General features: G+C 46.5%; 1 protein-coding gene across 1 annotated transcript in view; it reads right to left on the minus strand.

The window, feature by feature from the left end:
* Positions 1–22280: 22280 nt before the first annotated feature.
* Positions 22281–27688, minus strand: part of PKP2 (plakophilin 2) — a 107023-nt gene continuing 101615 nt past the window's right edge. The window contains exons 12-13 of the mRNA XM_029047219.2: positions 27553–27640; positions 22281–24674 (exon numbers count right to left, since the gene is read on the minus strand). Of these exons, the coding sequence (XP_028903052.1) occupies positions 24606–24674; positions 27553–27640 (157 nt within the window). The 3' untranslated portion in view covers positions 22281–24605. The remainder of the gene's footprint in view (positions 24675–27552; positions 27641–27688) is intronic.

Here is a 27688-nt window from a genome sequence, read left to right on the forward strand (position 1 = left end):
CTGCACAGAGTGCTCACCCTTTTCATGGCAGAGTTGGAGCTGTGGGCGGGGAGCAGCTGTAATTCTTGGTTCACTCATTTTCCTGGAATAATAATAATAACCGTGGTATTTGTTCAGTGCTTACTATGTGCCAGGCACTGTAACTCAGCGCTGGGGTAGATACAAGGTAATCGGGTTGGACACAGTCCCTGTCTCACATGGGGCTCACAGTCTCAATCCCTAATTTGCAGGTGAGGTAACTGAGGCCCAGAGGAGCGAAGTGACTTACCCAAAGCCACACAATAGAGAAGAGGTGGAGCCAGATTAGAACCCAGGTCCGTCTGACTCCCAAGCCAGGCTCTATCTACTAGGCCAGGCTGCTGGAATTCTAAAATGAATGATGATTAAAACAAATAACTCCAATCTGAAGAGACTAAGAGGCCAGGGCGAACACTCGTCAGATGGGAGGGGATTGTAGTCCCATCCGGGACAGGGAATGTGTCCGACCTATTTAAGTTGTACCTACGCCAGTGCTTAGAACAGTGTTGGACACATAGTAAGCCCTTAACAAATACCATAAAAAAAAAATTCACACCTCTGAGCCCCTGACACAAAGAATGGGAGTTTGCTCATATGTGGAATTTATACAATAATATTAATATTTGTGATATTTGTTGAGCGCTTATTATATGCAGAGTACTGTTCTATTCTGGGGTAGATACAGGGTAATCAGGTTGTCCCACTTGGGGCTCACAGTCTTCATCCCCATTTTACAGATGTGGTAACTGAGGCACCGAAAAGTCAAGTGACTTGCTCAAAGTCACACAGCTGACAAGTGGCAGAGGTGGGATTAGAACCCATGCCCTCTGACCCCTAAGCCCGTGTTCATTCCAATGAGCCAGGCTGCTTCTCAAGATTTATATTGTCTGCCTCCCCTTCTAGACTGTTAGGTCCCTGTGGGCAGGGAACATGTCTACCACCTATTATATTGTACTCTCCCAAGTGCTTAGTACAGTGCTCTGGACACACTAAACGCTCAATAAATAATGATTCATTTACTCTAATAAGTCCACCCAGCTGGGAATCACCATGGATTATTTTATCCCAACTCTGCCACTTGTCAGCTGTGTGACTGTGGGCAAGTCACTTCACTTCTCTGTGCCTTAGTTACCTCATCTGTAAAACGGGGATGAAGACTGTGAGCCCCACGTGGGACAACCTGATTCCCCTGTGTCTACCCCAGCGCTTAGAACAGTGCTCGGCACATAGTAAGCGCTTAACAAATACCAACATTATTATTTTATGATCCAGATAGACAAACTGTTGAACAGGCCTTGGAGAATACACAAGCCTCTCACTGTGCCTAGTTTATTCCCGGGATTATGAATCCCAGGGATTCCTGAATTTTAAAATCCTCCCTCACCTCTGTGGCTCTTCCTCTCTGGTTTATAGAAATACAGGAGTCGGGTAGGAGAGGAGAGAGGAAAGAGGAAGAACCGATGTGGAAGTTTGCCCTAAGGCCGAGTCCAGTTTAGTAATCCCCATTTACATTTGCCTGGGAAGGAAGGCCAAGTTTTTCTGTGCCTTGTCAGGAAAATCAATCATCGTGAAATATTCTGACAGGGAGGAGAAAGGCTAAATCAACAGCCCCAGAGCAAACACCCGTGTGGAAAACTTCAGCTAGAATCCGAAAGTAACAATGAGGTCAAAAGAAACTAGAAACGTGACGACAGCTGGTCCAAAGGTGTGCAAAACGCACTGTAGGATGCAGTGCAGATGTAGGAGTAGATAAATGTGATTGTATTGGAGAGGAACTGAAGGAAGCAGAAGGAGTTGTTTATTACAGGCAGAAATGGCCTCGGATAGAATTTGGCCACTTAAAAACAGAAGTACCAAACCTTACCAGCCCTCTCGGGGAAGCAGTGTGGCCTAGTGGATCCATTCATTCATTCAATCGTATCTATTGAGCACTTACTGTGTGCAGAGCACTGTACTGAGCGCTTGGAAGAGAACAGTACAACAATAAATAGTTACATTCCCTGACCGCAACGATAACGCACCGGCCCGGGAGTAGGAGGACCTGGTTCTAATCCCGGCTCCGCCACTTGTCTGTTGTATGACTTTCGGTCAGTCACTTCCCTCCTCTGTGCCTCAGTTTCCTCAACTGTAAAATGGGGATTCCATATCTGTTCTCCCTCCTACTAGATTATGAGCCCCATGTACTACAGAAACGGGGTACCAGCTGATTAGTTTGTATCTACCCCAGTGCTTAGAACAGTGCTGACAAGTAACTGCTTAACAAATACCATAAAAACAAAACAAAACTTTGGCTTTGCTTAAAAAGGGAGGGGGAGGAGAATGAGCATGAGGAAGCCATTGAGTCCTCCCTGCCTCCCCCATCATTTACCTTTCTAGCCCAAGTGTGGACACTGAGGAGGACAGGGCCATCGTGAAGTAGCGTGGCTCAATGGAAAGAGCCCAGGCTTGGGAGTCAGAGGTCGTGGGGTCTAAGCCCGGCTCCTCCACTTATCGGCTGTGTGACTTTGGGTGAGTCACTGAACTTCTCTGTTCCTCAGTTACCTCATCTGGAAAATGGGGATTAAGACTGGGAGCCCCACGTGGGATAACCTGATTACCTTGCATCTACCCCAGCGCTTAGAACAGTGCTTGGCACATAGTAAGCGTTTAACAAATACCAGCATTATTATTATCATGGGTAATGCAGGGGGAATCACGGGGGAGATGAAAGAAGGAAAGGAAGAGGAGGGACGGGGAGATCACTTCATTTCGTGGTTTAGTGGAAAGAGCACGGGCTTGGGAATCAGAGGTCATGGATTCTCATCCCGGCTCTGCCACTTGTCTGCTGCGTGACTTTGGACAAGTCTCTTAACTTCTCTGTGCTTCAGTGACCTCATCTGTAAAATGGAGATTAAGACTGGGAGCCCCACTTGGGACAACCTGATAACCTCGCATCTCCCCCAGTGCTTAGAACAGTGCTTGGAAAATAGTAAGTGCTTAACAAATACCATTATTATTATTATTATTCTCTAGGCTTCAGTTTCCTCATCTGTAAAATGGAAGTTATATACCTACTCTTCCTCCACTGGGATTCCCATGTGGGACATGGACTGTGTACAACCTGATTATCTTGTATCTCCTCAATCAGATTCCACTTGGGCCTCATTTTTCACCTTCAAGACTCAATGCATTATGGTGAAATAATAATAATAATAATGATGATGATAGTATTTGGTAAGCACTTATTATATGCCAGGGACTGTTCTAAGCTCTGGGGTAAATACAAGATAATCGAGTTGGACACAGTCCCCGTCCTATGTCGGGTTCACGTAGGGCTCATAATATCAATAATAGTGAGAATAGCGACTGCTGCAACATAACCTGTTTAGCCTCCGGGCCATCTGGTAGGTCCACCTTTGGTGAAGCTCTTTGTAGCAGGTGATCAACGAAGCTCTAAATCAATAGATTAATTGAGCATTTACAGGGTGCAGAGCATTGTTCTAAGCACTCGGGAGAGTAGAATGCAATGGATTTGGGAAACACGTTCCCTCTCCACAAGGAGCTTATGATCTAGAGAGGGAGACAGATATTAAAATAAATTACGGATATGTACATAATAGCTGTAGGGCTGAGGGTGGGGTGAATATCAAGAGCTTAGAAGGTGCAGGTCTAAGGGCATAAATGACGCAGAAGCAAGAGTAAGGGAAATAATAATAATGGTATTTAAGTGCTTATATATGCCAGGCACTGTAATAATAACAATAATAATAATGATGATGGTATTTGTTAAGCTCTATGTGCCAAGCATTCATTCATTCAATAGTATTTACTGAGCGCTTACTACGTGCAGAGCACGGTACTAAGCTCTTGGAATGTACAAATCGGCAACAGACATAGTCCCTGCCCATTGACGGGCTTACGGTCTAATCACTGTTCTAAATGCTGGGGTAGATACAACGTAATCAAGTTGTCCCATGTGGAGCCGGGATTAGAACCCACAACCTCTGACTCCCAAGCCTGTGCTCTTTCCATTAAGCCACGCTGCTTCCCTGTAGTAAGTACTAGGGTGCATATAAGCAGATTGAATTGGACAGAGTCCCTGTGGGGCTCACAGTCTCAGCCCCCACTTTACAAAAGAGGTAACTGATGCACAGAGAAGTGAAGTGACTTGCCCAAGGTGACCCAGCAGGCCAGTGGCAGAGCCGGGATTAGAACCCATGACCTGACTTCCATGCCCGTGCTCTACTGGTGGCAACTGTCTACAGTGGAATTGCTAACCAAGTTCATTTCGAGGGGATGGTGCCGGCCACAGAACCCTACACTGTTCTTGCTGCCCAGAGTCAGGCGTGGTAGGCAGGGAATGAGCCTGTTTATTGTCATATTGTACTCTCCCAAGCGCCTAGTACAGTACTCTGCACACGGTAAGCGCTCAATAAATACGATGGAACGGATGAGGAGGTGGAAGAGGGAGACGGGGATGAGGAAGGGGCAGCTCGGCACTGAGACACTGCAGCGCTGGGGAGAGATTGGCTCCTGGGTCCATCTGCATTGTCCTCCTACTGCTCAGCGGTCAACCGCAAAACTGGGTGGGATGAGCCTGTGGAGAGGACAACTACCCGCTTTGTAGATGAGTAATCGTGAAGGAGTAGGGATGGAACATTCTTCAGAGATTACCCAGACCGACTGTCTGACAATTAGGGATCCCGGCCCGGAGATGTGCTATCAGTTTTCATCTAGGTTTTTGGATTACATTACCGCCCAGCAGAGGCCTTGCTTGTGTTTTCATCTTTCCTCTCCTCTAGACTGTAAGCTCACTGTGGGCAGGGAATGCGTCTCTTTACTGCCATATTGTAGTAATAATAATAATCATGATGTCATTTGTTAAGCACTTACTAGGTGCAAAGCACTGTTCTAAATGCTGGGGTAGATAGAAGGTGATCAGGTTGTTCCACGTGGGGCTCATAGTCTTCATCCCCATTTTACAGATGAGGTAACTGAGGCCCAGAGTAGTGAAGTGACTTCCCCAAAGTCATACAGCTGACAGGCGGCTAAGCTGGGATTTGAACCCGTGACCTCTGACGCCCAAGCCCGTGCTCTTTCCACTGAGCCACGCTGCTTCTCTCCCCAGCGCTTAGTACAGTGCTTTGCAAACAGTAAGCAGCATGGAGGAGTGGTTAGAGCACCGGCCTGGGAATCAGAAGGTCATGTGTCTGCTGTGTGACCCGGGGCTACTCAGTTCGCTTCTCTGCGGCTCCATTACCTCATCTGGAAAATGGGGATTGAGACTGCGAGCCCCATGGGGGACAGGGACTGCGTCCATCTGGTTTTCCTTGTATCCACTCTTGGGCTTAGTATAGTGCCTGGCGCATAGTAAGCGCTCTTAGCAAATACCATAAAAAGAAGAGTTGAAATGAGGTACCAGGCTTAATTCCTGGATATACATTGCACCCAGTTTGCAAAAAAAAAGTCATATCACTGTTCGAACATTAGCAAGTTCAGTCCATTGAAATAAATTTTATCTCTACTACAAAAACTATTTTAGGTGATTCGATTTCCAAACTGTGTCCAGGGCTTAAAAAAAAAAGAAAGAGTGAGCTACTTAAAGTAGTCGACTTAAAATGTCTTAAATGCATCTAGAAGGGATGTGTGCAGACAGTTTACAAACCACACATATAGATTAATAATGGTGGTATTACGTGCTTATTTTGTGCCAAGCACATATTACTCTGTAAATACTTTTAGGTCTGTTTAATTTGGGAACCCTACGAGGGCCAGGAACTGTCATTCCCAACCTATTCTTTCCCAGCACTTAATACTGTGCAGTGAACACAGTAAGTGCTTAATGAATACTGTTACTATTATTGTTCCCTCCATGAGGTTAAAATCTGTGTGGGCAGGGATGTGTCAAATAATAATAATAATAGTAATGATAATGTGACACTTGTTAAGTGCTTACTATGAGCCAAGAATTTTACTAGGTGTTGGGGTAGATACTAGATAATCAGGTTCCACATGGGGCTCCCAGTCTTAGTAGGAGGAAGAACAAGAATTGAATCCCTATTTTGCTGATGAGGGAACTGAGGCACAGAAAACTTAAGTGACTTGCCGACGGTCACATATCAGGTTGATAAGAGAGCTGGGATTAGAACTGACGCCCTCTGACTCCCAGGCCCTTGTTCTTTCCGCAGACCATGCTGGTTCTCATTCTTTTGATCACAACAATGATAATATTACTGTACTAAGCGCTGGGGGAGATAAAGGCTACTCAGGCCGGACATAGTTCCCATCCCACACTGGGATTCGCCATCTTAGCAGGAGGGAGAGCAGGCATCGAAACTCCATTTTACAGTTGAATGAACTGAGGTACAGAGCAATTAAGTGACCCGCCCTCAGTCATAGAAACTTGCTTGTGTAATATTTCCAAACTACTTTGTACAGTGTTTTGCCCGTAGTGGGTTTCAATAAATACTCCTTCTTCTACTTTACCAAAGTGAACTAGCTCATGGTCCTGGCAAGTTATCCAAGGGATGGGAGGGAGGGGGGCAAAGACTTTAAAAGTGAATGGTCAATCTCGGGTGGTGGGGAGGGGAGAAGGCTAGGAAAGAGGGACTCTTGTCGTCCCCCCCGGCCCCCCAGTTTGAAGGGCAGCAGGGCTTGGGGCACACCTAAGGCCATCAAGAGGTGACTGAGGCCAGACTCGACAGGAAGAATGAGGAGGTCTGCTAACTTCCTGGAGGACCGAGAGCAGTTGGAATAATAATAATAATACTGCTCATATTAAGCGCTTACTATTTGCCAAGCGCTGTTCTAGGCTATGAGCTCATTGTGGGCAGGGATTGTCTCTATTTGTTGCTGAATAGCACTTCCCAAGCGCTTAGTACAGTGCTCCGCACACAGTAAGCATTCAATAAATACGATCGAATGAATGTTCGAAGCCCTGGGGTAGATACAAGTTAATCAGGTCGGACACAGTCCCTGTCCCAAATGGGGCTCACAGTCTCAATCCCCTTGACAGATGAGGTAACTGAGGCTGAGTGAAGTGAAGTGATTTCCCCAAGGTCACACAGCAGACAAGAGGCGGGGGTTAGAACCCACGACCTTCCGACTCCCAGGCCCGCACTCTATCTGCTACACCATACTGCTTCTAGAATGATTTTGCTAATAACCATAAACCTGTTGAGTGAGTAAAGGCAAAGCCACTTTCGAATACAACAGGCCAAGAAACGAAAATGACAGGAACCTAGTGGAAACATCTAGGGAAATCGGGAAAAGAAAATTGCCGTTACACTACGTGGGTTGGGTTTGGTACTGGCATGAATTTACCAACTTTGAAAAAAGAAAGTGGCTATGAAACTAAGAGAGCTACTTGGAGGGATAATTGGGTTGGACACAGTCCCTGTCCCACCTAGGGCTCACTGTCTTAGTGCCCATTTTACAGATGAGGGAACCGAGGCACTGTTAAGTGACTTGCCCAAGGTCACACAGCGGACAAGTGGCAGAGACGCGATTGTAATCCCTGACCTTCTGACTCTTGGGTCTGTGCTCTATCTGCAGTACACCATGCTGCTTCTCTTGTATTCTTTTCTCCTCAGAGGTAGAACGCCGCCTGACAGCTCCTGATAACCTTCTCAATCCAAGGGACAACCTTGGATTTAGGGAAAACTGACTGATCCCAGCAGCCACCAGAGACTAAATGAGAGTTAAAGGAAAACAAGCCGACTCCTACACCGGGGCTCTGCCCTCAGAGACGTTTTCCCTCTCACGTACCTCTCAATAATCACTTCGCTCTGTGGCTTGGGTTTCTCCTGATATCCTCCTTCCAGTCGTTGTGAGAGGGAGAAAGGAGGAGAGAAGAAGGTGGGATTAGTGGAGGGGGCTGATTCCTGCCACAGTGGCTTTTGCTCGGCGAACAATGCGGCCTAAGGAAAATGGCCAGGCCGGATTAGGAGTTCATTCATTCAATTGCATTTATTGAGCGTGTACTATGTGCAGAGCACGGTACTAAACTCTTAGTAGTTGTTTTATTATTATTATTGTTATTATGGCATTTGTTGAGGACTTACTATGTGTTAAGCACTCTTCTAAGTGCTGGGATAATGATAATAATGGCACTTGTTAAGTGCTTACTATGTACCAAGCACTGTTCTAAGTGCTGGGGTAGATACTAGGTAATCAGGTTGTCCCACCAGGGGCTCACAGTCTTAATCCCCATTTTACAGATGAGGTAAGTGAGGCACGGAGTAGTGAAGTGGCTTGTCCAACGTCACAAAGCAGACAAGTGGAGGAGCTGGGATTAGAATTTACGTTCTCTGACTCCCAAGCCCGTGCTCTTGCCACTGAGCCACACTGCTCTAATCTCGGTTCTGCCGCTTGCCTGCTGTGTGATCAATTAATGGTATCTACTGAGTTTATGATGTATGCAGAGCACTGTCCTAACTGTTTGGGAGAGTAAAATAAAAGAGTTGGCAGACACACTTCCTACCCACATGGACAAATCATTTAACTTCTCTGTGGCTCAGTTTCCTCAAGTGTAAAATGGGGATTAATTCCTCCAGTTATCCCCCGTCTCCTTCCTACACTGCTTCTCCAAAGTCCTCGAGTGAATGGGCAATACCCCCTGCCTCAATTTCCTCTCCTTCAATTTTCTCCTTGACCCGCTCCAATTTGACTTCCACCCTCTCCGCTCCACAGAAAATGGAGAACTCTCTAAGGTCACCGATGATCTCCTTCTTGCCAAATCCAATAGCCTGAAACTCCATCCTAAATCCTCCTCGACATCTCAGCTGTTTTTGACCCTCGGCCACCCCCTCCTTCTGGAAACAACCTCGACCCATGCTCTATCCACTGGACCACACTGCTTGTGTGTCCGGAGCCCCAGATCGCTGCCCTGAATGCTTCTGGAACATGGGAACTGTAAACCGGTCAAAGGGCAGGGATTATCTCTATCTGTTATAGATTTGTACATCCCAAGCACTTAGTACAGTTGTCTGCACATAGTAAGCGCTGAATGAATTATTAAGGCTATGACTTCCAAAAAGACTGAGAGCAGAGAAGGGCTGGGGTGGATACAAGTAAGTCGGGTTGGACGCATTCCTTGTCCCACGTGGGGCTCAGAGTCTCAATCCCCATTTCCCAGATGAGGGAACTGAGGCCCAGAGAAGTGAAGTGACTTGCCCAAAGTCACACAACAGGGAAGTGGAGGAGCCAGGATTAGAACCCATGACCTTCTGACTCCCAGGCCCGTGCTAGGTCCTCCGACTGGCCGGCCCATGATGACCCTGCTACTATCAGCCCAGCTGTCAACCCGACACAAGCTGGGAAGACTGGGTTGGACTGGGTTGGACCAGGGGAGGGCGAGGGAAGAGATGGTTTCCTCCTGGGTTCCCTCTGCCTCTACCTATTTCACCCAGCCCAGCCCCAGCCCACTTCCGACCTCTTGGCCTTGGTACTTGTTAATAATAATTATAATTATGGTACTTGTTAAGCTCTTACTATATGCTAAGCACTGGGGTAGATACAAGTTAATCAGATTAGACACAGTCCCTGTCCCGCATGGGGCTCACGCTCTTAACCCCATTTTACAGAGGAGGTAACTGAGGCCCAGAGAAGTGAAGTGACTTGCCAAAGTTCACCCGGTAGACATGTGGCGGAAGCTGGATTAGAACCCAGGTCCTGCTGACTCCCAGGCCTGTGCTCTAAGCCACGCTGTTTTGGCCACGGTGGGACACGAAGGGCTCCATCGGCAGGAGGAAAGGGGTCCCCGATTCCTGAGAAGACCCTGAAACCTCCCCTTCCCTTCAACACCTGAGGGCATGAGGGTGTCAGGGGTGGAGAGAGAGACCCCCCCCCAGACCCCGCGGAAACCCGAGAAGCTGCTGCACTTACTGCCAACAGACTGGGGACTACCGAACTCCCAACCACTTCTGTGTGACTGTGGGCAAGTCACTTCACTTCTCTGTGCCTCAGTTACCTCATCTGTAAAATGGGGATTAACTGTGAGCCTCACGTGGGACAACCTGATGACCCTGTATCTATCCCAGCGCTTAGAACAGTGCTCCGCACATAGTAAGCGCTTAACAAATACCAACATTATTATTACAGTGCTCTGCACCTAGTAATTCGCTCAGTTCATTCTTTCAATCGGATTTGTTGAGCGCTTACTGTGTGCAGAGCACTGTACTAAGCGCTTGATAAATTCATTCAATAGTATTTATTGGGCACTTACTATGTGTAGAGCACTGTTCTAAGCACTTGGAATTACAATTCGGCAACAGATAGAGACAATCCCTGCCCAGTGACGGGCTCACAGTCTAATCGATAAATACCACTGATTGATTGGTTGGGAATGCTGGGAAAGGCTGGGCCTCTTTTGCGACCGTTCTCCGGGCTGGGCTGCCACAGCGATTCACGTCGGCAGGCCTCTGCTCGCCCCATCTTCAAAGTCCCCTAGACTAAGCTCCTTGTGGGCAGGGAATGTGTCTACCGACTCCATCCATTCATTCATTCAATCGTTCTTGAGCCCTTACCTTGTGCAGAGCACTGTACTAAGCGCTTGGAAGAGGACAATATAAAAATAGACACATTCCTTGCCCGCAGTGAGCTCCTCCAGGAAGCCTTCCCTCAGGGAACCTCGCCTGCTCAAGCAAGTTGACAAGTCAGCGGTCCATCCTCTACACTGTGTCGTCACACAGATCCATGGCATGGTAGTACCTATTTATTCACATTCCCTGCCCAAAACAAGCTTACAGTCTAGAGGGGCAAACAGACCTTAATGGTTATGTACGTATCTGTAATTTTATTTATATTAATGTCTGCTTCTCCCCCAGACTGTAAGCTTGTTGTGGGCAAGAAATGAGGCTGCTATATTGCTATACTGTACTGTCCAAGAGCTTAGAACAGTGCTCTGAACACAGTAAGCGCTCAGTAAATATGACGGACTGACTGACAGCATTTAGAATATTGACGAGGAACACTTTATTTGAAAGGGAGTCTTTTTTTGCGGTGTTTGTTAAGCACTTACTATGTGCCAGGCACTGAACTAAGCGTTGGGGTAGATACAAATTAATCAGGTTGGACATAGCCCTTGTCCCACACAGGCCTCCCATTCTTAATCCCCATTTTACAAATAAAGTCACTGAGAAGTTAAGTGACTTGCCCAAGGTCACACAGTAGGTATGCGGTTGAGTCGGGATTAGAACCTAGAACCTTCTGACTCGCAGGCTGGTGCTCTATCCACTAGGCAAAGCTGATTCTGAAGCAGTGTGGCTCAATGGAAAGAGCACGGGCTTGGGGGTCAAAGGTCATGGGTTCGAATCTCAGCTCTGCCACTTGTCAGCTGTTTGACTGTGGGCAAGTCACTTAACTTCTCTGTGTTTCAGTTACCTCATCTGTAAAATGGGGATTAAGACTGTGAGCCTCACGTGGGACAACCTAATTACCCTGTATCTACCCCAACGCTTAGAACAGTGCTCTGCATATAGTAAGCGCTTAACAAATACCAACATTATTATTATTATTTTATTATTAAATTCAAGGAGCCAAACCTCAGGATCTCAATTCAGAATTGCCCTGCGTGCTAACGTTTTCAAACTCCAAGGCCCAGACTGGGACCTTTGCAGAAATGGTCTTGGAAGATTCTGCCTATTATTTTGAAATCATCTCTACCCCTCCACTTGCGGCTAACGTTCTAAGAAAAACATGCTTCGCTGGCTTCAGGAACTTGTTTTTGAAGATTGCATTTTTGTGAGAGGCACTCCTTAGAGGGTGCTTACCCTAGGAAATATGAAACTTTCCTGCTGGCTCAATCTGTTCTCCCCGCACCTTGGCATCACTGTTGTTTTTGTTATGGAGGAAAAATAGAGATTTATTTCCTCTTTGATCAGCGGAGTCAGTTCCAGGTGAGAGGGAGGAGAGGGAAGGGAGGAGAAGGAGAGGGAATGTAGAAGAGGGAGGGGGGAGGGAAGGGAGAAGGAGAGGGAATGTAGGAGAGGGAAGGGGAAGAGGAGAGGGACTTGGGGAAAAATGGAAAGGGGGAGAAAGTGGGAGAGGGAGAGGAGGAGGGAGGTGAGAGTGAGTAGAAGAGAGGGAGAAGGAGAGGAAAGGGGGAAGGTCAGGAAGCCTGAGCTTCCCCTTTTCCCTCTGCTCCCCCTGCTGCCTCTCTACACCACCCCCCTTCACCTCCCCTCAGCTAAGCCCCTTCCCCGGCCCCCTTTCCCTCTGCTCCCCCCGTCCCCTCAGGACTGTGCTCGTCCGCTCATTTGTATATATTTTTATTACCCTATTTATTTTGTTAACGAGATGTACATCCCCTTGATTCTATTTATTGCCATTGTTTTTGTCCGCCTGTCTCCCCCGATTAGACTGTAAGCCCGTCAATGGGCAGGGACTGTCTCTGTGGCCGAATTGTACATTCAATGTGCTGAGTACAGTGCTGTGCACATAGTAAGCGCTCATTGGATGAATGAATGAATGAAGAGAGAAGCTCCCTTCCACCTGGGACATCCTCAGCCCTGTTGGAGAATCTAAGGAATCAATCGATCCTGTTTATTGAGTGCTTTCTGTGTGCAGAGCACCATATTAAGCGCTTGGGAGTGTCCAATATAACAATATAACAGACACAGTCCCCTGACCACAGTGAGTTTACGGTCTAGAAGGGGAATAAAGTGAACTGGTAGAGAATTCTTGTCTCCTCTGGCGCATTCTCATAACGATCTTGTAAACGTGTCCATGTTAAAAGCCCCGGGATTTATGAATCAAAGGAAAAGAGACCGGTTCTTTTCAGAGCCAAGTTTTCTCTTTAGAATTCCTTTCTTGACTGGGCAAAAGTCTTGTCCTCACCTGTCCTGAGGGGATCCAGGGGAAACGGAATCAATGAACTTGGCATCTTCCCATCGGCACTCTTGAAGAGTGGCCTGAGACAAAGTGTGTTTCTCCAGGTGTGTTTTTTTCCAAGTGACTGCAGGAGTTTGACTGGGAGCTCGTATGTGCCTTTTTTTTTGGATGTTGAGGTGTGAGGGGAAAAAACGGGGTTTGGTTTGATAACGTAGATGAGGCAGAAAGAGAGAGCACAGGCCCGGGAGTCAGAAGGACCTGGGTTCTAATCCCCGCTCTGCCACTTGCCTGCTATGTGGCCTTGGGCAAAGAAGCAGCGTGGCTTAGTGGAAAGACCACGGGCTTGGGAGTCAAGGGACATGGGTTCTAATCCTGACTCCGCCACTTGTCTGCTGTGTGACCTTGGGCAAGTCACTTAACTTCTCTGTACCGCTGTGAGCCGCCTGTAGGACAACCTGATTATCTTGTACTACTATAATATAATTATTATTACAATTATTACTTCACTTCTCTGGGCTCCGGTGACCTCAGTGGAAAATGGGGATGAAGACTGTGAGCCCCAAATGGGACAGGGATTGTGTTGAACAGGATCTGCTTGCAACCCAGCCCAGTGCTTAGTACAGTGCCTGGCACATAGTAAACGCTTAACAAATACCACAATTATTATTATTATTATTGTTTTCTATTCCAGCACTTAGAACAGTGATTTTCACATAGTAAGCTCTAAACAAATATCATTTAAAAAAGGCTGGAGGGTGAGGGTATCATCGAGAGACTAAAATAGGGAGGAGAAGACAGAGGGAAAGAGGAGGAAAATAGAGAGTAGAGGGAGGAAGAGGGAAATGGCCAGGCTTAGATTGATGGTTGAAAGGAAAAACTGGAAAAGAGGAGAATCACCACCCACCCATCGCATTTTTCTTTTCTAGCCACTTTGGATTATTCACTAGTCTTTCCTTAATCTATTTTTCATTCTTTCCACTATTCAGTTTCTCAGTGACACTCCTCCCTCCTCAAAAGTTCTGAATACCTTCTAGGCCACATCCATCTTCTTCTCCTCTATTTCCTGCAGACTCAAGAGAGAATGGCATCATCAATAGGATGGGATGAGTGAGCCCCACGTGGGAGGGGGTCTTGGAGCTGACCTGGTTATCCTGAATTTACCCCAGTACTCAGTACAGTGTCTGACACCTAGTAAGTGCTTAACAAATACCACTATTATTATTTGGTCACAAGATGTTCCCACAGACTGGTTAGAAGAGGAATTTCTGAAGGGGAGGGGCCGGGGCAAGAGGTGGAACCCGGACCGGGACCTGAAATTGGGAGCAATGCATTGATCAGTCATTGGCATTTGACAGGACCTCAATCTCATCCGTCTCGCCTCCGACCTCTCGCCCACATCCTACCTCTGGCCTGGAACGCCCTCCCTTCTCTTAACAGACAGATAATTGCTCTCCTCCTCTTCAAAACCTTATTGAAGGCACGCTGAGAAGCAACGTTGTTTAGTGGAAAGAGCCCAGGCATGGGAGTCAGAGGTTGTGGGTTCTAATTCCGGCTTCGCCCACTTGTCAGCTGTGTGACTTTGGGCAAGTCGCTTAACTTCTTTGTGCCTCAGTTATCTCATCTGTAAAATGGGGATGAAGACTGTGGGCCCCCGTGGGACAACCTAGTTATATCTCCCCCAGGGCTTAGAACAGTGTTTTGCACATAATAAGCGCTTAACAAATACCATTATTATTATTATTATTATCTCCTTCAAGGCTTCCCTGGCTAAGCCCTCCTCTCCTCTTCCCACTCCCTTCTGCGCCACTGTTCCTTGCTCCGTTCATCCTCCCTCCCATCTCCGTATTCATATATGTATATATACATATGAGAACATATATATATAGATCTGTAGTTTATCTATTTAATCTATTTATATTAATGTCTATTTCCCCCTCTAGAAAGTGAGCTCATTGTGGGTAGGAATGTGCTTGTTTGTTGGTATATTGTGCTCTCCCAAGTGCTTAGTAGAGTGCTTTGCACACAGTAAGCGCTCAGTAAATATGATTGAATGAATGAGTGTCTACTGTGTGCAGAGCACTGAAATAACTGCTTGGAAATATACAACACAATAGAGTCGATAGACATGATCCCTGCTCATAAGAAGCTTATAGTCTCAGTAGGGAGCCAGGAGATTATCGCATCACCAAGTAATATTAATTGTAGTATTTGTTAAGCGCTTACTATGTGTCAGGCACTGTACTAAGCCTTGAATGGAGTGGATTTAAGCCAATGGGGTTGGACACAGTCCAAGCACGGTGCCGGTCAATATCCCTTTTATCAGGGCAATAATTGTAATAACACTGATATTTGTTAAGCACTTACTATGTGCCAAGTACTGTACTAAACACTGGGACAGATACAAGGTATACACAGATCTGACACAGTCCCTGTCCCACACGGGGCTCACAGTGAAAGGGGGAGGGAGAACAGGTGTCTTATTCCCAGTTTTACAGATGAGGAAATCGAAGCACAGAAATCATGCGTCTTGCCCAGGGTCATATAACAAGGGAAGCAGCATGACCTGGTGGATAGAACACGGACCTGGGGGTCAGAAGGAGCTGGGTTCTAATCCCGGCTCCACCACTGGTCTGCTTTGAGACTCTGGGCAAGTCACTTCACTTTTCTGTGCCTCAGTTAGCTCGTCTGTAAAATGGGGATTAAGACTGGGAGCCTCATGCGGGACAGGGACTGCGTCCAACCTGACAACCTCGTATCTACCCCAGCGTTTTAGTACGGTGCCTGGCACGTAGTAAGCACTTAATAGATACTATTAAAAAGCAAACAGACAAAAAACCCCAAGCAGGTGACAGAGCTAGAACGCAGGTCTACTGACTCCCATTCCTGGGCACTTTCTACTAGACTCCCTGCCGACAAGGATCAGATTTACTCCTTTCTCCTCTTACCCAGCTCGGCCCTGACCGTCTTTCCCTCCACAGCCGGGATTTCCAGCACTGAATCAGACGTGAAAGGATGTTTAACCTCCTTAAGGGCTGGATTTGGGCTGGAATGAACAACTGCATTTTGGGGCAGTGAGGTAGGGAAACCAAAGCAGAAAAGATCCCACCCATTCTCAGACTCAATTTAGAAAATGTAGAGGGAAAGAGATTTTCATCTTTCCTCTTCCTTTTCTATCCCAGGTATGACTAATAAATATGAATGCCATTTCTTCCTTCTCCCAAATCTTTTAAAAATGGATTTGACGTCTTGAGGTCAGAGGTCTCTTCAGACCTGGGAGTCGGGCAGTCGATCGTATTTATTTGGTGCTTACAGTGTGTACAGCACTGTTCTAAACGCTTGAGAGAATACAATATAACAGTAAGCGGACACATTCCCTGTGAGCTCTCCGAGGGATACGGGGTGGGCCTAGTTCCCACCTGTGTATGTTTTCCCAGTGCTCGGTACAGTGTAACACGCATATAAGAGAACTATGAAGTGCTGACAGGTGTTTGCTGACAACTCTCTCACAACTTTGGACATCGCTGCTGACTTGGCTCTCCGTGATCATTGAGACAGTGCCATTCTATTGGAAGAAAAGAGGATAGGTAGTAATAGTAATGAATAATTGTGGCATTTGTATTAATAATAATTGTGCCAGGCACTGTACTAAGCGCTGGGGTGATCCAATATGATCAGGTTGGACAAAGTCCCTAAATTCCCAGAGAAGTGAATGACCTGCCCAAGATCACACAGCAGACAAGTGATGGACACAGCATCGGTAACCAGTACCTTCTGACCCCCAGGCCTGTGCTCTATCCACTAGGCCATGCTGCTTCTCTAATCAATATCAAGCATAATTAACATCAAACATTGATCACGCTACCAAAAAAATCACTTGTCACTAAAATGACTGTCACTATTGACTGCTGTCTAAAAAATGTTAGAGATAAGGTTTTAAGATGATGGCCTGTCAGGGAAGCAGCACGGTGCAGTGGATAGCGCGCGGGCCTGGGAGTCCGAAGGTCACGGGTTCTAATTCCGGCTCTGCTGCTTGTGGCCTTGGGCAAGTCATTTGCTTCTCTGTGCCTCAGTTACCTCACCTGTAAAGTGGGGATTAAGACTGTGAGCCCTCTGTGGGGCAGAGACTATGTCCAACCCAATTTGCTTGTATCCACCCCAGTGCTTAGTACAGTGCCTGGCACATAGGAAGCGTTTAACAAATAACATTATTATTATTATTTCTCTCCCTGGAATGAAACACGATAATCAACATTTTCTTGGTTGTGTTGATTTGCGGTTGAGCAGAGGAGAATTGAATTTTAAACACGAATAAGATAAAGGCAGTCATGTTTTTAAAAGATCCCACAATTTGAAAAAAAAAAAAAAGCCAAACAGAACAAAAGATTAGCATTCCCACGGAAAGATTATCTACAGCTGTGGCAAATCTGGTTGGAAAGGTTTGGACTTTTTGCTTCCCTCATGAGGTCTGCCAGTGGTATTGGGTCTTTAACAGCTAAGACACGGGTTCCTGAAAGATTTAGTTTCTTCTTGATGTGGGATTTGGGAGGATGTGATTACTGTCTCCCCCTCTAGACTGTAAGTTAGTGGTGGGCAGGGAACGTTTCTACCAACTCTTATATTGTACTCATCCAAGCGCTTAGTACAGTGTCCTGTGCACAGGAAGCACTCAATAAATACTACTGATTGCCTTATGAACACTGTGAAGAAATCCCTTCGGCTTCTCTGAGATAACTGGGAATGAAGCAGGAGGATTATCCCTCCACTGCTGAATAAAAAGCATTGAAAGTGAAAAAGAACTCCAGAAGTGGTCAGCATGGTTCAATGGAAAGTTATTTTCAGAGTTCCTTGAAATTATCTTTGCTGGTAAAGCGATGATCTTTTTTTTTTCCACGACAAATCTGATGACTCATTATCAAGGAAACTAAGATAGCATCAACACCAACCTCCCTGTCTACACAGCAGACCAAGACCAAAATGCCAAAGGGAGAAACACAACATCCTTCAACTTCCCCTGGATTCAAATGTGCTGGGGTAAAGGAATAAGAGAAGCATCGAAAAGAAGTTGTAATAAAACTAGCTAGACTCTTCATTAGGGAAAAAAAAATCCCAGAGGAAGTAATGAGGAGAAGTAGCTATAAAATTCCAATTTAATAAGAGTATCAGTAACACAATAAAGGTTTAACTATTAATCAAATCACTCTTCAAATAGTAAGCCCGTGATTAGACTGTAAGCCCGTCAAAGGGCAGGGTATGTCTCTGTTACCAAGCTGTACATTCCAAGCGCTTAGTACAGTGCTCTGCACATAGTAAGCGCTCAATAAATACTATTGAATGAATATTTAGGGGGAAGCAGAGGAGGAGGGAAGTAGAAAGGGGACTAACTTCAAGGACCCTTGGAGCTGAATATGATCTACTCCAACACACCGCTCCTTCCGGCAACCCGTTCTGAGAAAAAGTTCACTGTGGGCAAGGAACGTGTCTAGCAACTCTGTTACACTGTACTCTCCGAAGCGCTTACTACAGTGCTCTGAGCACAGTAAGTGCTCAATAAATATGACTGATTGAAGACTGAGTAAAGTTGGGCCCTAATGTGGAGGCTGTTATGAAGCATCATCAACAATGGTATTTATTGAGTGTTTACCATGTGCAGAACTCTGTACTAAACACACGGGAGAGTACAATACAACAGAGATGGTAGACGTGTTCCCTTTTCACAATGAGCTAACAAGTCTAGAGGGGGAAGTATCACTAACTCGGTTCTTCAAAACCCGTGAGTCATCAATGAAAGGATTTTGAGACCTTGGAAATGGTAACTGTGACATTTGGTAAGTGCCAAACACAGGGATAGACCCAAGATAATCACGATGGACACAGTCCCTGTCCCACCCGGGGCTCACAGTTTAAGTAGGAGAGAGATCAGATGTTGAATCCCCATTTTACAGATGAGGAAACTGAGGCACCAAGTTAAATGACCTGTCCAAGGCCCCCCAGCAGGCGAGTGGCAGAGCTCGGATCAGAACCCAGGTCCTCTGACTCCCAGGCCCGGGCTCTTTCCACTAGACAACGCTGCAGATGAGAAAAGGTTGAAGCTCAAGCTCTGAAAATGGAATGTAGTGGTGTAAGCTAATCTTTAGACCGTAAACTCCTTATGCAGGGGACGTGTCTGCTAATTTTGTTGAATTGTACTCTTCCAGATGCTTAGTACAGTGCTCTGCACATGGTAAGTGCTCAACAATTGACCGATTCTCTTGTAAACCGTAGGAATCAAATCCAGAATGGTCAGTGGTTCCCCCGTTTGCTTGTTCAAGGTACAGATTGCGTCAGTCTCCCCTTCACCGGATGGTCTATGGACCGAGGAGTTGGGAGCGTACTCTCGCCCTCTTCGAAGCCTTAATGAAGGCACATCTCCTCCAAGAGGCCTTCCCAGACTAAGCCTCTGCTTTCTTCTTCTCTCACTCCCTTCTGGGACCCCCTAGCTTCCTTAGTTCTTTTCCCCTCCCCCCCACCCCAGTCCCACAGCACTTAATTAATGTCGGTATTTGTTAAGCGCTTGGATTTGCAGGATTGTCTCTATTGCCAAATTGGAATAATACTAATAATGTTGGTATTTGTTAAGCGCTTACTATGTGCAGAGCACTGTTCTAAGCGCTGGGGTAGATACAGGGTAATCAGGTTGTCCCACGTGAGGCTCACAGTCTTAATCCCCATTTTACAGATTGAGGGAACTGAGGCACAGAGAAGTTAAGTGATTTGTCCACAGTCACACAGCTGACATGTACATATCTGTCATTTATTTCTTTCTACTGATGTCTGTCTCCCTAACTCTAGACTGTAAGCTCACTGTGGGCAGGGAATGTGTCTATCGTTGTATTCTCCCAAGCTCTTAGTACAGTGCTCTGCACTCAATAAATACAACCGAATGAAAGACGCATATGCAGCAAAGCCCTTCTCATTCCGATACGACAGACTCGGCAGCATATTTTATTTCAAATAACTTTTCCACATACATAATTGCGCTTTCTCTCTTTTGCATTTCGCGGCGATTTTTTCTTGCCAGCCCTTCTACTCCGGAGGAAGATCTGTTGATGTGAAACTCCACTTCTCCAGCCCCTCGCCGTCTCGCCCACTCGACGCGTTGATCCTCTCTGGGCTGTCTTCCCCCATCCCGGTCAGTTTTCCGGTGGCCTCCCGCTCTGAGGAGGGTCTGCTCCAACTCCTTGGCTCAGGTTGGAAAGCATCTGGCCACGAGGCCACGGAATCGTTCGGGAGATGGGGGAGGGGAGAGTCCACACTCTCACTGGAAGAGGGTCTCGGGGACCCCGTTCAATCCCTGAGGAGCCTTTCGAGTCGGGGCCTCCAGGAGACAGGATTAGGTGACTTGGTGGGAATGAGGAAAGGGCTTACTGAGGTGCCGAACACTATACTAAACACAAGATAATCAGCTTGGACACAGTCCTTAACCCACATGGAGCGCACAATCTAAGTCGGGAGGAGAACAGGCATTGAAGCCCCATTTTACAGATGAGGAAACTGAGGCGCAGAGAAGTTCAATCAATCATATTTCATTCGATTGTATTTATTGAGCGCTTAATGCGTGCGGAGCACTGTGCTAAATGCTGGAAGTAGATATGAGCAAGTCGGATTGGACACATTCCCTGCCCCAAGTGGGGCTCCCCATCTTAACCCCCATTTTGCAGATAAGGTAACTGAGGCACGGAGAAGTGATGTGACAAGATCACACAGCAGGCAACTGGCAGAGCTGGGATTAGAACCCAGGTCCTCTGACTCCCAGGTCCATGTTCTTTCCGCTAGGTCACGCAGCTTCTCGAAGATGCTTCTCCAAGACGCCCTTAAGCCTGTGCTCGATTGACCTCTCTCACTGGGCTTGGCCGGGCACTGACCCGGTGTCCTCTGGGGCAAAACATTCGGGCCACGTTTCCCCACTCCTCATGAACCTCCAGTGGTTGTCCATCCACCTCCGCAACAAACAGAAACTCCTCACCATCGGCTTTAAAGCCCTCAATCACCTCGTTCGCTCCTCCCTCACCTGGTTCCTCCCCAGCTACAGCCCAGCCTGCACACTTTACTCCTCTAATGCTAATCTTTTCACTGATTTCAGTGATTTCAGTACCTCGATTTCATCTATCTCACCGCTGACCTCTCGGCCGTGTCCCGTCTCTGGTCCGGAACATCCTCCCTCCTCATATCCGACAGACAATTACCGTCCCCCACCTTCAAAGCCTTATCGAAGTCACATCTTGGAGGCCTTCCCTGACTAAGCCCACCTTTCCTCTTCTCCCACTCCCTTCTGTGTCACCCTGACTTGCTCCCTTTATTCATCTCCTCTCTCCCAGCCCCTCGGCACTTATGTACATATCTGTAATTCATTTATTCGTATTAATGTCCGTCTCCCCCTCTAGACTGTAAGCTCACTGTGGGCAGGGAATATGTCCGTTATATTGTACTCTCCCAAGAGGTTAGTACAGTGCTTTGCACACAGTAAGCGCTCAACAAACTGGATTGATCTGGGCTTCTCCCTAGGGAATTTGGTGGCACTGGACCTTTGTCGGGGTTTTCAGGGTAGTAAATGGGCTCAATATTATTGGACTGCCTGTGGGACCGCAAAACAGTTTCGATTTCCCTAAGGAGAGCTGGGAATAAACACGTCTCCCCAGGTTTGGACAGACACAACCTTCCAGGAGACTAAAAAAAAAAATTCCTGAGGAATCGGTAGCTTTGAAAGAACTGTCGCGTCCTTAGTTTGGTTCATGTCTTCGTTTGGTTCAATACTCTGCCTATTTCCAGGCTACACACAAGCAAGGAGTTATGGCAGCCACAGAAAGGGAACCAAGGAACAGTCTTTGGCTAAGAATGTGAAACATTAGCATCAAAGGAGTCATTCTTCAAAACCCCGAGGGCAGTGGCCAACATTAGAGCACAAAGGCAGGCTGCCGTGAAAAAACTGGGGAACAAAATGGGACATTGAGGGAGGCAGGAACACCAAATATTGGTTCAGGTTTCAGATCTCCAATGCACTTCTAAGACTCCCTCTCTTGGTAATTACTGTGGTATTGTTAAGTGCCTCCCATGTGTCAAGCACTGTACTAAGCACTGCGATACATACCTGATAATCAGTGTCTGTTTTACATGAAGCTCACAGACTTAGGGGGAGGGAGAATGGGTATTTAATCCCCATTCTACAGCTGAGGAAATTGAGGAACAGTAAAGTGACTTGCCCGAGGTGAGTCACAGCAGTCAATCGGCGGAGCTGGGATTAGAACCCAGGTTCGGGCTCCCTTCACTAGGTCATGCTGTTTAAGGCATGTTTTAGTCATCTGTCCTTTCTACTCTTCCTGTAATGTTTGTACCCCTTGGCCAAAAGCAAAACAAAACAAAAAAACCCCCTCAATTTTCATCAGGACAAAATACAGCTGAAAATATAAAAAACTTCAGTAATTCAAAGGTAACTTTACAAAATTCCCAAATATCACCTCAGTCATATTGCCCCGCAGTAAACAAAGTACAAGTTTATCTAGTGAGCCAAAGTACACGTGTGCAGTGCTGGCAACCAAATACTAACGAGAGCCATTTCAAGGTTTCCTTGGCTGTTTGTTAGACCATTAGAATCTCAAGAAGGGAAATTCAAAAGAAAAGAAAGAAAAAACTGAAGCATCAATCATCTGCGGAAATTATGGAGCACAAACCAAAACTCCAGACCCCTTTATACACATACATTGCATTTAGCGGTGTACATTTCCCACCTGGGAGATTTCTTTGACTGTTATCTGGGACAAGCACTTACAAGAGTTTAATAATTTTATCTGGCATAAGAATCTAATAAATTTAGTCCCAAACTCTCAATTCCTTAACACACATACATTCTATTTAGTGGTATACACTTCCCAAATGGGAGATTTTTTTGAATATTATCTGGTAAAAGCACTTAGGAGAATTTAATCATTTTAGTCCAACATTATTATCATCATTATTACGGTAGCTGTTAAGCGCGTACTAGGTGTCAGGCACTGTTCTAAGCACAAGGGTAGTTAGTTCACCAAGTCGCACCGAACCGTCGACAAGCCAGAGGGGAATGGCTTCTGACGAAGGAAGCAGGCAGTTTTCCTCCTTCATCTTGTCCTAGATCCAAAGCAGCTGACCTGTTCCCCTCCAACTTTATTACTGACCTCTGATTGTACCAAAAATACAGTACAGGCCTCTAGGATACCAGCCTAGAAACTGATGTTTTTATGCAAGAGATAACAAAGATCAGAATAGGCTAGGCTTCATTAGAGTTAGCGTTTCCACTCAGATGTATTCTTTTGCACGGAGTGACCCTGAAGCAGGCCCTGAAGCAGGCCCGCCCTGGCATTAACATCTTATTTCAAAGCAGAAATCTGACATTTCATTACATGAAACACCAAAACCCAAACCACGAAATCCACCATTTCACCACTTCTCTCATCTCCGCTATTTCTGTTTCGAGGTTATCTTCACATCCTCTGGTTTCCCTTTAATTTCAAAACCCTAGGACGATGTCGCAGGCTGGCCTTGGCAGTGTTGGGCAAAACTGGGCTAGTGGCCAACGAGGTGGCAACTAGGTAAGAAACAGCTAAGCATTCCTAGTTCCTATCCTGGTCCTTCTATCGAGTCGAGGTGGGCCAGGACCACGTCTGCCAATTCTGCTGTACTATCCTCTCCCAAGCACTTAGTACAGTGACCTGCACACAGAAAGCGCTCAATAAATAATGCTGATTGATTGACTGATTTCCCTGATCTCTACACCCCCGCCAACGCTCTCCTAGGGAGAATCGGCTTTTCCCCTTCCTACTGGGTTGGCACACGGGATAGCTCGTAGATAATCAATTGCATAGACTACCAGATATCACTGCATTCAGATTTTCATAAAAAGGGCTGAATAAGCCCCTGTGTACTCTTAATTGATAATTAAACCAAAAGTCTAAGAGCGATAACCCTGCCTGTTCAACTGACTCTTAGAAACATCAAATCTTGTCATCACAGTTGCCTTTCTCTGCCTCCGGGGATTTTGAAATTTTCCATCCTCCTTTCGACTCCTTTTTCATTGTGGAATCTATCCTACCCCATGCGTAGCCCTGACTGTCTCTTTAATTACATTATCTCATACGCTATGTCTAAGGCTCTTTTTTGCAGATTTCTTCCTCCCCTGGTTGCCGGCCAAGATTTTTTTTTATTTTTTGCGATTTTCACGCTCACTCTGTGACACCGTCGAGAACGAGCAAGCTACCTTTGCTATAATAGCACCGAACCATGCAGGGAGGAGGCAGGAGGTGGGAAATGGAAGTGGAATTCAAAATGGTAATTCAGACTTTGAAAAATTCATCCTGAGAAATTTCCTTTCTTTGTCTCCCTGGTGACCACGTGTATGATATCCCATCTCTGTTCCCTTTTCCAGGGGAAAATGTCCAGGAATTCCTCTTCAGTGGAGTTTTAGTAACAATTGGGGAAATGCCACTGTAATGCCGTTCTTCGTTCAAAGTTGGCATGTGGCATCGGGATCTATTGCCGTGAAGAGGCGAGCTTCCCAATATTCTGTTTTCTGGTTACTTTCTTCTTGGGGGAATAGTTTAGTTGTGGAAAGGCAAAGGGAGAGGATGGTTTTCCAGTGATCTAGGCTGCATCAGAAAGCTAGCCTCTCATTTTTCCGGGGTCATTTTTGCAATCGACAGACTCGGTATCGAAGATGCCACACGAGACGGAAATCAGGCAGGGGCTCCCTTGAATATCATGTTTCATCTTCCTCAGTCTTTGAGGGAGTGGTACGCTTTGGACGTTCGACTGTTGATGAAATCCGTCTTCTTAAATTGAGCCTTAGAAATAAACAGGGGAGATATAAGTTCAAACGGTTTTCCAACAGAGGAAGTGAACAGATCGTGTACCGAAGATCTGACAGGAGGGTGACCACTTAAGGCAGAATAATAATTCAGAATTTACCATTTTGAAGTGTTTTTCTCCGAAAAACCTCACAGGAGGAGGCAATATGGCCTTGAGGAAAGAGCCAGAGGCTGGGAGTCTGAAGTCCTGGGTTCTAGTCCCAGCCTCTCTGAGGCCTGGGCTAAGTCACCGGAGATAGCCTGTGAGCCCTGGGTGGTATAGGACTGTGTCTTTTTTAAAAAAATGGCATTTGTTAAGTGATTTTATGCATCGGACACTGTTCTAAGTGCTGAGGTAGTTCCAAGGTAATCGGGATGGAGACGGTCCTTGTTCCATATGGGGCTCACAGACTTAATTCCCATTTCACAGATGAGGTACCTTAGGCACAGACAAATTAAGTGATTTGCCCAAGGTCAGACAGCAGACAAGTGGCAGATCCGGGATTAGAACCCAGGTCCTTCTGACTCCCAGACCGGTGTTCTTTCCATTAGGCCGCGCTGCTTCTCTATCTGATAACCTCATCTCTACCTCACTGCTTCCCACACAAGAAGGACCTAAATGGCATACTAAATTGCTTAATAAACGTCATATTAAATTATGGGATTTGACCAGTATTCTCTAAAGACATTCACTCTGCTTCCCCATTGCTGGACTGGGGGCCCTGTCTGCCCGATCAGAATTGCAACTCAATTCTTCCAGGGGCCACTAGGCATTCCACCTTCCTGACCTGCTCCAGTTCTATCTGAAACCTTTAAAAATGATGATGATGATAATAATAATAATAATGGTATTTGTTAAGTGCTTACTCTGTGCCAAGCACTTTTCTAAGCGCTGGGGTAGATGCAAGATAATCAGGTTGGACAGAGCTCCTGGCCTGCGTGGGGTTTGCGGTCTTAATCCCTGTTTTACAGATGAGGTAACTGAGGCACAGAGAAGATAAATGACTTGCCCACAGTCACACAGCTGACAAGTGGCAGAGTCCTCTGCCTCCCAAGGCCGGGCTCTCGCCACTAGGCCGTGCGGCTTCCCAGCATGACTGTGACTTCGGGCCTGATTTGATGTGGCCAAGGACACTGTGAGAGGCGTTGGGGTGGTCCTGGGCCTGTTCCCAGCAAGAGTGGATTCTGGGGCTGGAAGGGAAGGGGGGCTGTCTCTCAGACACTGCAAATCTGACCTCTGACCCCAGGAGATTTAGCCAGAACCAGGATCTGAAATGAGTCGAACGGTGGATCCATTTGTTCATTCCCTACATTAGGCCCCCCTGGGACATTTCAACCTTTTCCCCTCCCCAACAATATCCCAGAGTGATACCAAGATGAGTGCTAGAAAAATAGATCGTTTGAGTTTCATTTCATTTGACTCCCTCCTTTCTTCATCCCCTCTTGGATGGAGGTCCTACCGAGCAGTGAAATGTCTGAAAAGCATGTGGGAGGCTAAAGAGAAGAAGAAAATTATGGACCTGACTATTCGGGACAATCAGTTCCTCAAAGTTGATTATAACGTGTAGTTTCCTAAGGAAAATGATCTCTTTCGAAAAAGACCGTCTGTCGCCCAGAAAGAAATCATTAAGTTCCAATAAAGGGCAGCCCTAGGTAATTTGAGGAGTTGAACTAAATCATTTTTCAGTTCAGAAAGCAGGGCCCTTATCCACACCTCCTTCATGTCCTTGCATCCTGTGTGCTGTCTCTGTTAATACACTAAGAGCTATTTGGTGTCCGATGTTGTGCAGAAATGGGCCTTGCAGGCTCCTGATTAGAAAGCTGGCGTGAGCTTCAGAGAGGCTTTATAATAACGGTAGTATTTGCTAAGCAGGAACAATTGTGGTATTTTTTAAGTGCTTAAAATGTGCCAGGCACCGTACTAAGCGCCGGGGGGTAGACACGAGCAAAGCGGGTTGGACACGGTTCCTCTCCCATGTGGGGCTCACGGTCTCAATCTCCATCATTTTCCAGATGAAGTAATAATAATAACTGAGGCACAGGACAGTGAAGTGACTTGCCCAAGGCCACACAGCAGGCAAGTGGCAGAGCTGGGATTAGAACACATGACCTTCTGACTCCCAGGTCTGTGCTCTATCTACTATGCCATACTCTGCAGCTTTTCTTATCTACAATTAATTTTAATGTCTGTTTCCCCCACTAGACTGCAAGCTCTTTGAGGCTAGGGATCATGCTTCCTAGGCCTACCTTGTATTCTCTCAGTGTTCAGTACAGTGCCGAGCACGTAATAAGTGCTCGATAAATACCACTGATGGATTACATGTCAAACCCTGTATTGAGCACTGGGGTAGTTACAAGATAGCCATGTCAAACACAGTCCAGTTCCACAGGGGGCTCCTCGTAATAATAATAATAATGTTGGTATTTGTTAAGCGCTTACTATGTGCAGAGCACTGTTCTAAGCGCTGGGGGAGACACAGGGGAATCAGGTTGTCCCACGTGGGGCTCACAGTCTTAATCCTCATTTTCCAGAGGAGGGAACTGAGGCCCAGAGAAGTGAAGTGACGTGACTTGCCCACAGTCACACAGCTGACAAGTGGCAGAGCTGGGATTCGAACTCATGACCTCTGACTCCAAAGCCCGTGCTCTTTCCACTGAGCCACGCTGCTTCTCTGGGGAAAACAGGTACTTAATCTCCACTTCGGAGATGAGGAAACTGAGGCCCTGAGAAGTCAAGCGACTTGTCCAAGGTCGTGCAGCGGGGACGAGGCAGAGCGAGGATTAGAAGCCAAGTCCTCTGATTTCCAGATCCCCGCTCTTTCTGCTGGGCCAGCCACGCTTTAAATTTCTGGGTACGAATGTGTGTAACTTTTACCTTCTTGTAGGCGCCGTGAAGCTCGGTGTGCGACCAGAGAGAATACAGGAGTAACGAGGCAGCTTTACTGGCTCTGTTGGGGGAATAGCTGCAAAGGAGAAATGGTTCGTTAATGAGGATACGTGATGACCAGGGA

This window comes from Ornithorhynchus anatinus, chromosome 2 (assembly GCF_004115215.2).
Source record: "Ornithorhynchus anatinus isolate Pmale09 chromosome 2, mOrnAna1.pri.v4, whole genome shotgun sequence".
Lineage (NCBI taxonomy): Eukaryota > Metazoa > Chordata > Mammalia > Monotremata > Ornithorhynchidae > Ornithorhynchus > Ornithorhynchus anatinus.